The sequence below is a fragment of the Anopheles merus genome, chromosome X (assembly GCF_017562075.2).
Source record: "Anopheles merus strain MAF chromosome X, AmerM5.1, whole genome shotgun sequence".
Lineage (NCBI taxonomy): Eukaryota > Metazoa > Arthropoda > Insecta > Diptera > Culicidae > Anopheles > Anopheles merus.
This window is the reverse complement of record NC_054081.1, coordinates 17,169,532-17,183,323: the sequence shown is the minus strand read 5'-3', so window position 1 is coordinate 17,183,323 and position 13,792 is coordinate 17,169,532. Positions and strand designations below refer to the sequence as shown.

General features: G+C 45.0%; 1 protein-coding gene across 1 annotated transcript; it reads right to left on the bottom strand.

Moving 5' to 3' along the window:
• Positions 1–4,239: 4,239 nt before the first annotated feature.
• LOC121594552 (mitochondrial-processing peptidase subunit beta) lies at positions 4,240–6,462 on the bottom strand. The gene is made up of 3 exons (XM_041917943.1): positions 6,233–6,462; positions 4,783–5,997; positions 4,240–4,671 (listed from the first exon to the last, which is right to left on the bottom strand). Exons 1-3 carry the CDS (start codon positions 6,299–6,301, stop codon positions 4,531–4,533), a joined length of 1,425 nt encoding a protein of 474 aa, XP_041773877.1. The 5' UTR covers positions 6,302–6,462; the 3' UTR covers positions 4,240–4,530.
• Positions 6,463–13,792: the final 7,330 nt, after the last annotated feature.

The window sequence follows — 13,792 nt, the reverse complement described above, 5'->3', positions numbered from 1 at the left end:
GAGGCTGAGCGGAGCAGACCAAAGCAAGTTGGCAAATTGGTTGCAGACATGCGATCTGGACGGGCGGGGCAGATTTGCAGTATTCAATTGCAACCAATCGAGATGTTGGCATATCCTCCTTGGACTGGCATAAATCCTGCGTAGTTAGTGTGTGTGTGTGTGTGTAAACTACCTCAGTCCTGCTCGAGTTGGGTTTTGCTAACCGGAAAAACTGACACGCCAACAAGAGCAGCAGTGGAGTGAGTGAGGATGTTCGCTTTCCAACGCTTCTTGCCGTTTCGAACTACACGTGCTCGTCCAGCGAGAGCTTGCTGCATTTCGGAAGCATCATCGGAAGTAGAGCTAGCACATTCCCCCCCCCTCCTCCCCCACCCTTTCCTCTCATACTTTACCAGCCCAACTCACCTTCCACAACGAATGCTGCTTCGTACGTCTTCGTGCTCACAATAAAAGAATCAAATTGCCCCATAGTAGGTCCGCTGGAGCGGGATGTGGTGGGCATCATTTCGGTGTGTACTGTGTACTGTGTACGTACCGTAATGGAAACTGACGATATTCGATTGGACGCTAATACGGGCTGCTACTACTACTACTGCTACCCGACCGCACACCTCGTACGGCGGCGAAACTCTTTCCAGGATGTGTACGGTCGAGACAGGACCGGCAGGGACCAGCCATGAAAGATTCTATCACAACAAACGAGCGGAGGGTTTGCCCCAGCTATTCGAGAGAAGGGGCAAAAACGGAAATGGAGCAGTGCAGGGTAGAGTTCTTTCCTTTTCCTTTTTTGCTTTAAACAAGTGCGCGCCGTCCGATGTTCCGGGTGGGCCATTCAGCTCGACCCCGTTCCCATGAAGCACGCATGTTGCAGCTTTTGTTATTACCTTCCCTTTGCTTATCCGTTTCGATTACGAGCGTCAGGGCGAAAGGGTTCGCCGTGCCCTACGCCAGGGATGTACTCATAATAATAATAAATAATATTCCCACTCGAACCGGGGCCCCGCAGTAGGACCGTTCGGACCGTTCGGAGAGGCAGCAGAGCGCCGAGAACGAAGATAGTGACGCCGGCACAAGTGCGCGCTACCCACACGCTAAACACGACCGGTGACTTCTGGAGACTCCCGTGAACGCACCGACCGAGCCCAAGTGATCCAAGTGCAATCCGGTCTGGAGTTGTGCTCCTTCTGGCCGACGGAATGCTGGGCCCATATTTTTATAGCCCTTCTTCTCCTCTTTGTGCAGCTACTCGAACTGGCTGTGCGTAGGAAGCAAAAACTGACGGATGGAGGCCATTGGGCATATCAATTCAATTCAATGCTCCTATTGCTCGATAGCATAAACCAAATCGAATCACCGGAATCACCGGTACGGGACGGTGGCTCCAGCTCGAGCAATAACCCAATGACCGGTGTCCTGGGGCCCGCCCGGTTAGATCAATGTTATATTTATTTTCAATTAAAGAAAGATTTTCCACAGTCCCCGGAGGAAGTTTGTTGAAGAGACGAAATCGAATATCTTACGCAAGCCGCAAGGCTTCTTGTGTAGGCTCCTGCTTGTCTCACCGCCCGGCAGTGAGCGTGAGACGTTGTAGAGTTTAGCACGCACGGGCAATCGTATGATTGGAAATGAGACAAATTAAAATAATGCCTAGTGGTAGTGGTAATGGTCTCGCCCTGCCACTGCTACGCTGCACATTGCCAGTGGGGTAATTGTGCTTGTTCTGCCTTCAAAGTGCTTTCCAGCTGCGACCTGCGTTATTAAAGCGTCACTAGGCTTAGCGACGCATCAGCTCAAGGTACACCGCATCCGGCCATTGCAGGAACGGACCAAAAACCCAAACTGTCAACAGTTGTTAGCACTAAAAGGGACCCAGTCGGCCTACGCATTACGCATGCAATTAACTCAAATCCAAACACTGTGGGTTGACGAAACACAAAAAAAAGATAATCATTCAAGTGATGCGTGCAACCACCAGTGCCACCTCAACCCCCAAAGCTCAATGCAACGTACCTACGGGTTGCGGGTACTTTACTACAAATGGCTCGATACGCTCTATATTTATGCAGGATATAAAAAAATCAGCATCAGTAACTCCGAACTCTGTCAACTGCTCCACCCCATAGTACGTATTTGTGGCTGCATGTAAATGAAGGGCAGGAACAATTCCCTCACCGACTGTTTCTTCTCGGCCGTTCGACCACAGCACCATCGTATTCCAATTAGATTGGACAACAAACAGGCAGTGACCGTTGGTAGCCGGAGGCGCAGTGCCAAGAGGTAGTGCCACTGGCGAGAAGTTGTGGCAGTGGCTACAATTATCCAGCGGGAGAGAGCGTAAAAATGGCTCTAATTTTTCGATCACAGTTTAATTTGAATAATCATTCAATTTAAAATCGTTTCTGTTATAAATAACATTATCCGGCTGCTTCTGCCGTCCGTTCCCAGGGCGATTCTACACCGTGCTTGGGTACGACCGGAGCGCAATTCCTTCGCTTACGTTTTGCGCAAGATTTGTGCCTGAGACTGCGGCTTTTTGTTGCGCCCAATGGACGTACCGGTCTAGAAAACTCTCTATTGAGCAGGCCTTAGTTTTATCATCCCAGTTTTATGACTTTTCCAACTCTCCTCCGAGGCCGTTAGAGGGCCCATTGGATTGTTAAGTTATCAGATCGTGGTAGAATCGGACGACTTCAGGCTTTGTGCGTTGGAGGTTGCTGAGGCTTGCTGTTGGAGTTAGAGTTGCTTAGGTCATGCCTCAAAGCCGATACCTCCTTCCGACGGTGGAAGGGAGCCGTAATTCAGTAATGCTAGCAGTACCTTTGCTTGGGTCGCTCACGTCCAGCAAAGTAGAATCCTTGGAGATTGATTTTGCACCCTGGCTTTACTTACCTTGCCTATCATAACCGCAAAACTTCGATAATATTCAATTCAAACTTGCAAGAACGCCCGAGATAATACCACTGGCGTAGCGACCAAAGCAATATGGTGAAACATTGACTCCTGGAATAACTTATATCCGTCACTGTTGTTTTGCTGGTCTACGTACTGCTTCCAATGGTAACGTCTGCCAACGGAGCATGAAATAGCATTTGGGATATGTTAGGCTTACTTTCACCTCCAGCATTGGTGCAGGCATCCCTTCATTTCGTGTTTTTTTTATTATTTAATTCTAGCATTGTGGCCTGCTCGGATGCCTCATTTCAACCATGGCCGCTACAACGAAAAATTATGACTCCGAGCGGTGAACCATGAACTCCAGGAGGGAAGTACAACAACATACAAGTAAATACTGTTTCCCCCATTGGAGTTGGTCGATGTTTCGGACTCTATTACATACGCGTTACGTTTCCTTCGCAGCCGTGGAGTTTCCTGCTGCGGTGCTTCGATCGGCCGACTACTTTGGACATTCGTAAAATTCGTCTTTCACCGGTGCGGTTCACCTCCGTTTAATAACTTTAATTACATCCAAACTTTCTTATCCGAAAACGGGCCATCAACACATTCCGAAAGGCAAGACTATCCGAAGCCCGGATCAATTTCATTCAAAATTCCACCGCTACCAGCTTGTGGAAAGTTAAGCAATATAGATTTCAGCGTATAATTCCACGAACCGGCGTGCGATGGCCGAATGCGATGGGTGAGGTAGAATTTCCACAGCCGCCACCACATCCTGGCACCACACTAGCACACGTTTCGGTGCTGCCATCGCAATCACGTGGTGCGCGCAAAAGCGACCCAAGCCCCGATAGCAGGCAGCTGAACTGATAGTTTTAGTCTCGAAATTGAAACATATGAAATACGTGACATGTAAGCGGAAGTAGCACACGGACCGGAGACCATGATATCGATTTAGTAGCAATCGGACCGGACAGCGTGCAACGAAAACTCCTGCAAAAGCAAAACTGTCCCAGCGGTTTGCTGCAATGGATACTGATCAATATTTACCCAACGCTCATCGGTTGCATCGCAGTCAGAAGTCTATTGCTTCACGCCTTCACGCGTTCGGTACTGGCTTCCCGCTACGTGCACGTACCATTGCCCGTGTACTCTTGCTTGCTTGCGGGCAAGTGAAGCAACATGTACGTGAAAGGTTGGCGTTTTCCCACGAACGGATTCCCGTGCGGTATGCAGCCACACCGACGGGCCTTTGAAAGCAACCGCCAATAATACGCGACGCTCTCTAGAGCCTTGCAATGTATCATGAACTCGCCACAAGAGTGCAAATTGATTCATCATGTATTGATTTTTGTTTTATTTTTTATTTGTTTAACGTATTTTAATTTCAATTTCGGGCTATCTGTACAAAACAAGGAAGGTAAGTGTCGAGAGGCTTCCAACCAGGTGTGGCAACTGGCTAAGCCATGTATGCCATCATCCTCTGTCCCGCCGTTCTATGCGTGATCTGTAGTCACAGAGGTCTCGTAGATCACATTCCGTTCTCGCCTTGCCCACGCGCAGGCAAGGGTTGTTTATCCGTTTCCTTTCCTCTTCGTTTGCTCGTCACCTAATTGGGGTGGATGCGTCCGCATCTTACAGGCGGGTCCAGTACATGGACGAGCGGATGCGCACGTAATCGGGCAGGTTCTCGACCGGTCCGACGGCAGCAACGGCGGGGCAGCGGTCAAAGATGTACTTCATCGCTACATCGCGCACATTCTGGGCAGTGACGCTCTGCGGGTGTGCGTTAGAAAGAGAGAGACAACACCGATATAAATGAGTAAAGCTGAGGCGCTCCAAACCCAAAACCAAAACCACAAAAGAACCAAACAAAAAAACACTTACGTCAATTCTTTGCTCCAGCTCGTGCAGCGGTATGCGGCGATTGTAGCACAGCATCTGGCGCCCGATGTCCTCGCAGATCGGGGTCGTGCCGTCCAGCTGCAGCAGCATGTTCGTCTTGAGCAGGTTCTTCGCCCGCTCGACCTCGCCCTCGGTCACCATCGTGCAGAGGCGCATCCATTCGTTCTGCACGTTGAACAGCATGTCCTCGCACTTGAGCGGATCGCACACGAAGTAGATGCCCCACAGGCCCGTATCCTTGTAGCACGTGTTGAACGACTGGAAGCTGTGGCACAGCCCGTCGGTCGCCGACGCCATCGCCAGCTTCGACGCGTTGTTGGCGCCACCGCCCTGCGACCGGTCCCATGCGCCGATCAGCGTATTCGCCACCATCAGCGGCACATTGTCCTGGTCGGTCCAGCCGCAGCCCTCGACCGCGATCGCGACGTGCGCCAGCGGCAGCGAGTCGTCCCGCACGCGCACCTCCGAGCCGGTGAATCGGCACGGGGCCAGCGCCGCCGCCTTCCCGTCCACGCTCGAGCTCACCTTGCCGAGGGCCTGCTCGGCCAGGCGCACCAGATCGCCGTGCCGTACGCCGCCGGCCGCTGCCAGCACGATACGCGGCGCCTTGTAGTGCGCATCGATGTACTGCTGCAGGTCCGACTTGCCGATCGACTGGATGTTCTTGGTCGGGCCAAGGATGGTGTTGCCAAGCGGCGTACCCTGGTAGGCGGTCGCGTGCAGATGGTCAAACACCACCTCCTGCAGGTTGCTCTCGACCTCCTGCATCTCGCGCAGGATCACGCCCCGCTCGCGCTCGATCTCCGCCTCACCCAGCTTCGAGTGCTGGATGATGTCGGACAGGATCTCTACCGCCTTCGGCACGTCCTTCGACAGGCACTTGGCGTAGAACACGGTCTGCTCCCGGGACGTGTACGCGTTCAGGTGGGCGCCCATGTTTTCGACCTCGAGCTCCAGGTCGGTCTGGGACCGCTTGGCCGTACCCTTGAACGCCATGTGCTCGAGGAAGTGGGCAACCCCGTTGTTGCTGTCGTTCTCGTAGCGCGAGCCGGCATCGATCCACAGCCCAACGGTTGCCGTCTGCGAGCCGGAATCTTCGCTTGCCACACGCAGCCCACTGTCCAGCGTGGTCACCTCGGTAGGTGGGACGTTCACCAGGGCGGCCCGGAATTCGGCCGCATTCGAAACCTTAGTGCGCTGCGAGCGACGAAACGAAAACAAAACGAACAATGAGTGTCAACAGAGGCGGTTTTGAAGGCCTTCCTGGTGGAGGTGACCCTATCGTCCCGCACGGTGACCTCCGACCTGCCCGGAAGCGGTCAGTGCGTCGGTCAAAGCGGCCCGGGTACGATATCTTACAATTACGTAATTTAAATTTCATCACCCAGCGAGCAAAAGGGTTCACCTCCCTCCACCCCGGAAAGCGACTTACCCGGAACAGCAGCTGGTGGCTGCGGCTGTACGCCCGCAGGCCAGCCGAAAACTTCAGCAGCGAGGCCATTGATTGCAGCGGCACGGGTTACAGTTGATTGGGCACGGGGTTCGTCGGCAAATCTGGGGAATCGAAGGGATACCGAGCTTACGGTCAGTCAGAGTTTTGCGCAACACGTCCCTTAGCAACCTTGTTTTTCTTCAGCCCGTTCTGAAAACCCCCTACTTGGCAGGTGATACACTGCTAGCGGGCAAATGTCACGTCAGCTGTCAACGGCGTTTGCACCGTTGTGTCACTTTGTGTAGCTCTAACCAAAGAATTATTAAATAATCCTTACGCCAATCGGCAAGAATCTGGAAAAAATTGGTAGTATTTTTTTATACAATTTGCAATTTAGTAAATAACTGACATATCGTATTGCCCTATTTCATTACCGAATGATCGTTACTCGATCAAGCAACTGTCAAATGCAAAGTGGGGAAAATGTACGGGTTCGCCTATTCCGAACGATTTGACAGTAACAACATAGAAAAACTAAACAACAAATTTGCCACATTGAGCGACGGTCACATTAGGCCGCTTCCAGACACTCCGTAAAAACCACCATAACGAAACATTTGGAAAATCACAAAATAACGCTAGTTATTATTTAAAATATGAGTTTTCTTTTGATGAGACGTCGGCTGGTGGTAGTGCTTTTACGCATGTGATTTTATCGGATAGTCTGTCAAAATGTTACAGCAATTATCCGCAGTACGCAATACTCGAAACACGCGAATTCGCAGTACGCGATTCCTCTAAATTTGACAGCTCCATGTGTTTTTTGCAAATATTTTTTGATTCTTTGAAATATTGTATGCTCTTTTTGGATTTCCTTAATGTTCTTTAAGCATTTTGCATTAAATTTGTGCAAAATATACCTGTTTTACAACAAAAAAAACTATTTTTCCATAGGAATCCGCTATACGTGAAAACTCGAGATACGCTATTGTGCTCGGTCCCGTACGATAGCGTATATCGTATAATGACTGTAAATTCTGTTCTCGAGTTACACGGTTCTCGACTTACCCGGCGCTCTAGCACCAATCGAACACGACTTCGAATATGAAAAATGTATGGGATTTGACATGTTTGTCTTGTTTATTTGTTTGTGTCTGACAGTGCACCTCCATATGTTTATATGGATTTGTTCGAGTTGGATGTCGTGTTCGATTGGTGCCAGAGCGCAGCTTTACGCTGATTCGGATATACGCGGTTTTCTAAATTTGACAGATTAAACTCAAATTACAGGCGGTCCCCGAGATACACGGTTAATGGGGACCGAAAACGGCCGCAAAATACCGCGTATCTCGAATTTCCGCGTAAGTCGAATCTCGTGATTTCCCGCCAAAATATCACTAATTTCGTGCAAATTTGCAAGTAGGGGGTTGTTTGAGCCACCAAATTAATTATTTGATATGTTTCTACTGAATTGAACAGTTTTAAACCTTTTGAAATGGTATTTCACAATCGATCAATACGGAAATTATTTGGTATTTCACAATGGATGTGTCAAATCAGTACAATTTGCTCAAAGAACTGTCAAATTTGGAAAACCGCGTATCTCCGAATCCGCGTTTAAGAGGTACCGTGTATCTCGGGGACCGCCTGTAGTATAATTTGCTTCAAGTTCGTTATAATTCCCTACCAGCATTAAACGGCTTTGAAGGCATTCAGAAGGCATTTAATACGGACGTCACACGAGGCGTAAACTCAAAAAGTTTACGCTTGATTTGTATGGGAGAGCGTAAACTTCCTGTCAAAAGATTTCAGGGTTGTATGGCTGAAATCCAGTTTACGCCAAAGTCTACGCTTCGTGTGACGTCCGTATAAGGCCTTACCCAAATAGCCAGAATTGCTTAAGCAGCTCATTTTGGCACGCTAAAGATCGCTGCTCTAATTCGCCTTTTGCAGTAGATAAACAGCATCAAAGTTCTATGTGGGTCTTTCAAACAGCGCCTAAGCAGCTTCCTTATGCCACGATGCCAGGGATTATTTTTCTTTGTGTTTTATTTTCAAGCAAGCGTCATCGATGAAATAAACAACAAGATTTGTTTCGTTTAAAACACATGTGTATATTTTTAAATCTTTTGTATTGATGAATTACATAAAATTTTACACAATTTACTGATAATTCACAATCACTTCACTCAATATTCATTCTTCAATTAACGAATCTACTTGTGCAGCAGCAATGAGATTATTGCCGGCGTCCGTCTTTGACACTTTGACAAGAGCCATCTCGTACCGATGTCATGCATTAAAAAGCTATAAAGTTCCACCAAGTTCGGTACGCTTTCTTAACAAGCCTTCAAGTTCCATCATGAACCCTACACATAGTGCTAATCAGCCGCAAAGTTCCAAAGAGTACCATGTGCCTGTTAAAAAGCTCCATAGTTCCGCAAAGTACCGTCTATCTCTTAATCAGCCACAAAGTACGACATCGGAACGATTTTTCGTTAAACAGCCCTAAATCAGCTATAAAGTACGAGCTGGCTATTTGGGTAGCCGCCTTAGAAGGCGAATAAAGATTTCAACCGAAACTTTCACGGCTGTAACGGGTTCTCTTCGAAATCTTTCAACTTTTTGATTCAAGGAGAACAGATAGCTTGCCGCCATCTTAGCTTGTTTATATATGTTGTTGTTAGTATGGTTTAGAGAGGCTTTGGCTCCTGCGGAGTTCTTTCGCCTCTTATGCTTGTTTATATACTGAATTTGCACCTGTACTAATGTAACTGCCAAATAGAGCAGTGACAACGCTGTTGGTTCCGAACCGAGAAAGCGTGTGTTCAAATCCAGATTTTTATGATCTTTTTTCTGCGATTATTTCTTTTTAAATTAATTTTTTCTTACTATAATTACTTTAAACAAAATTTATGTGAAGCGAAATTAAAATAATACCTTTTTAAAAAACATAATAATTTCACTGTGTTCACCGTTCATCATCAGGATGGGAGAAATATGTATCTCATTTTTCCTTTTATTTGAGTTATCAAAATGAGTTTGATATATTATCACCTTTCAATGAGTTGGTCTTTAACAACCGAATAATGTAGACCATCTTTAATAAAGTGAAATAGCTCAGAGCTTAACGCAAGAGAACATAACACGTAAATCGTGCTATCGAATCTCACCCTCATATCTGGGAACACTACAACAGTGCAGTGCTGAAGACGCTTGTAAGGTTTTCTTTTGACAGTTGCAATTTCAAATTTCAAATTAAAAGCGAAATTTTTCATTGACATATTTCAAAGGCATTTAATTACTGCTAAATGCACTGCTGATCGCCTTCAATTCGCCGGCGATTACAAGGCGATTAGAAGGCATTTAACGGAAATTTGCGGGAAGGGAAAAATGCATTTTGGCTAACAACCCAAATAGCCAGCTCGTACTTTATAGCTGATTTAGGGCTGATTAACGAAAAATCGTTCCGATGTCGTACTTTGTGGCTGATTAAGAGATGAAGCGGTACTTTGCCGAACTATGGAGCTTTTTAACAGGCACATGGTACTCTTTGGAACTTTGCGGCTGATTAGCACTATGTGTAGGGTTCATGGTGGAACTTGAAGGCTTGTTAAGAAAGGGTACCGAACTTGGTGGAACTTTATAGCTTTTTAATGCATGACATCGGTACAAGGTGGCTCTTGTCAAAGTGTCAAAGACGTACGCCGCCAATAATCTCATTGCTGCTGCACAAGTTAGATACGTTAATTGAAGAATGAATATTGAGTGAAGTGATTGTGAATTATCAGTAAATTGTGTAAAATTTTGTGTAATTCATCAATACAAAGGATTTAAAAATATACATATGTGTTTAACGAAACAAATCTTGTTGTTTATTTTATCGATGACGCTTGCTTGAAAATAAAACACAAAGAAAAATAATCCCTGGCATCGTGGCATAAGGAAGCTGCTTAGTCGCTGTTTGAAAGACCCACATAGAACTTTGATGCTGTTTATCTACTGCAAAAGGCGAATTAGAGCAGCGATCTTTAGCGTGCCAAAATGAGCTGCTTAAGCAATTCTGGCTATTTGGGAAATTGACCCCACTAAAAAGCCAGAAATATTAGAATTTTCTACACGAATCATATCAAATAAATGATAATGTGTATAAAAGTACTAAATAAAAAAAAATCCAAGTAATCAATAGTATTTTATTCAAAAAACGTGAAATTCGACTTACGCGGATATTCGAGTTACGCGGATTCGTCGGGAACGCATAAAACCGCGTAACTCGGGAACAGACTGTACAGGCGTCCCCCGAGTTACGACCCCCTCGAGTTACGACGATTCGCAGATACGACGATTTTGATTTTGACAGTTAAAAGTTGTCATTGACAAGAAATTGATGTATTTTTTTTGAATATCTGGGCACATAACCGTTATACACACATTTCCAAAGATTCCACAACTACCCTATCTTGAATATCTATATTGTGTACGGGTTTTAAAATATAATTATTACATTATCGAACATTATTTTAAATAAAATACACGATATCATAAATTCCAACTCTTCAACTTCGGTTATAAACTTTATATTCATAGATATTCGACATACGACTTTTTCGACATACGCCTTGCTTTGGGACATTTTCTCGGTCCCAAATACAGTCGTATCTCGGGGGACACCTGTATATGGAATTTGAATGACACAGACGTCAGGCCGCTGCCAGACACATCGAAAAAAACACCGTAAGGCAGCGGAAATCGCTGAAGCGGGCATGCGTGCGTTTCTGAAAATGTATGGAATTTAACACCCGCAGCGTCAGAATCAAACTGTTGTGGATAGACGTGCCGAGCCCTGGATTCGCCATAGCAGTTGCGCTGCTGTTGGTCGACATCCAGGAATCGACACTGCGCTCACGCACACTACCACGCCGCACTTAGCGATGCGCGCTAAGTGTGTGCAGAGCGCACCTAACGCAGGAGGGTGTGTAACAGGCTACCGGTCGGGCAGGGCTCCCGGTAGGGCTCACGGTGCGGCTCGTGCGCGCGGCCCCAGACATCATTGTATTGTGTTTTGTGTTATTATTTATTATTTAATTCAGTTAATAAATGTGTAAATAGTTCAAACCCTACCAGCATTAAACGGCTTTGAAGGCATTCAGAAGGCATTTAAGGCCTTAGTCGCCTTAGAAGGCGAATAAAGATTTCAACCGAAACTTTCACGGCTGTAACGGGTTCTCTTCGAAATCTTTCAACTTTTTGATTCAAGGAGAACAGATAGCTTGCCGCCATCTTAGCTTGTTTATGTACTGAATTTGCACCTGTACCAATGTAACTGCCAAATAGAGCAGTAATAACGCTTTTGGTTCCGAATCGAGAAAGCGTGTGTTCAAATCCAGATTTTTATGATCTTTTTTCTGCGTTTTTTCTTTTTAAATTAATTTTTTCTTACTATAATTACTTTAAACAAAATTTATGTGAAGCGAAATTAAAATAATACCTTTAAAAAAAAAATAATTACACTATGTTCACCGTTCATTATCAGGATGGGAGAAATATGTATCTCATTTTTCCTTTTATTTAGTTATCGAAATGAGTTTGATATATTATCACCTTTCAATGAGTTGGTCTTTAACAACCGAATAATGTAGACCATCTTTAATAAAGTGAAATAGCTCAGAGCTTAACGCAAGAGAACATAACACGTAAATCGTGCTATCGAATCTCACGCTCATATCTGGGAACACTACAACAGTGCAGTGCTGAAGACGCTTGTAAGGTTTTCTTTTGACAGTTGCAATTTCAAATTTCAAATTAAAAGCGAAATTTTTCATTGACATATTTCAAAGGCATTTAATTACTGCTAAATGCACTGCTGATCGCCTTCAATTCGCCGGCGATTACAAGGCGATTACCCAAGCGCCACAGATTAAGCTTAAACGACTGGAAAATTGAATATCCATAGAAAAAAAATGAAAGCTCCACAGCTTCATTGGTTTGATCAATAGATGGCGTATTACAACTCATCATTATATTGTTATCCTTTTCTTGCAATGTGTTTCGACAAGTTGCATTTTATTATGACCTATATAGCCTTCTAACTTTCTGAGCAAAAATCTATATAAATGGTCGTGTGGTTAGATACGTGGGTATCAACACCAATGACCATTGCTCAAATCTCACTTGCTTCAGTGCTGGTGGTTTCCGTTGGAGTTTAGTATTTAAACAATCGTATCGCCGTTCTAGTTCTAGCGATGCATAACTTCAATGCGAAACCATACAACAGTACAGAGGAAATGAGGAAGCTCTCCTCCAAGCGATGAAGCTCAACTGGTTGGGGTATCCCACCAACAGATAGCGCCACCAGCTTTTTTGCTATTTTTAGAATGCATGAGTCGTTTGGCGTCTGCTAAACGAAGTCTTTCTATATTCCGTTTAGGTAGAGAACTTGAGTCGTTTAGAAGCCGTTTAGTGGTCGTTTAGTGGATTTGTGGCACTTGGGAAGGCATTTAACGGAAATTTGCGGGAAGGGAAAAATGCATTTTGGCTAACAAATTGACCCCACTAAAAAGCCAGAAATATTAGAATTTTCTACACGAATCATATCAAATAAATGATAATGTGTATAAAGTACTAAATAAAAAAAAATCCAAGTAATCAATAGTATTTTATTCAAAAAACGTGAAATTCGACTTACGCGGATATTCGAGTTACGCGAGTTAACCATCCTATGTGTATGTGACACACCACTATATTTACCAAATAGCTATAGCCAAGCACCATATTCATATAAGATAAGCCGTACACTCATACATACAAGATAAGGTTATGATTAGAGTTGATAGGAATCAAACTAGGAGAAATAAAGACAGTTAGAATCTGGAACTCAAAGCGTTCACATCATTTGATCCGAAAATATATTAACTGGCGCCCGAATAGGTTGTATGTGTGTGAGGGAAGAGTATAAGTGCATATAAAGTATAAAAAAATCCTACACGTGAAGCTAAACACTTCCATCGAGTGGTTGAAGGAGCCACTAATTATTTGCACCAAGCGAGAACTGGGACACTGTGGATTTCACCCGATTGATTGCTGAGGCCCCTAGTACCCGAACGGAAAAAAGGACCATCCTCTGCAAGCTGCCCAGCTTTCCCCGAAGACATCATACTGTGACAATTTTTTTTGGTAAGTAGGAAGTAAAAATGACTACGGAGACAAATGTGCCGAACATTAAGAGCTTGGAAAAGTTCCCGATTTTGTAAAAGATCTTCGAGAATTCGATGGTCGACATACAGAGCTAATGAACTGGATAGCAGATGTGGAAGAAATTTTAACTCTGTGTGTGAGTTGCAAAATATCGCAGCTGCTAGGTACTTTAGTTCAAAGAACAATAAGAAGAAAGATTGTTGGTGAGGCAGCTGAAGTATTAAATACGACTAATATTTCCACAGATTGGAAAGAAATTAAAGAAGTACTTCTCTTACATTACGGTGATAAAAGAGATTTGTTCACGTTAGATTTCGAATTATCTACCATGCGGAAAAGTAACGGTGAAAGTTTAACCGCATACTA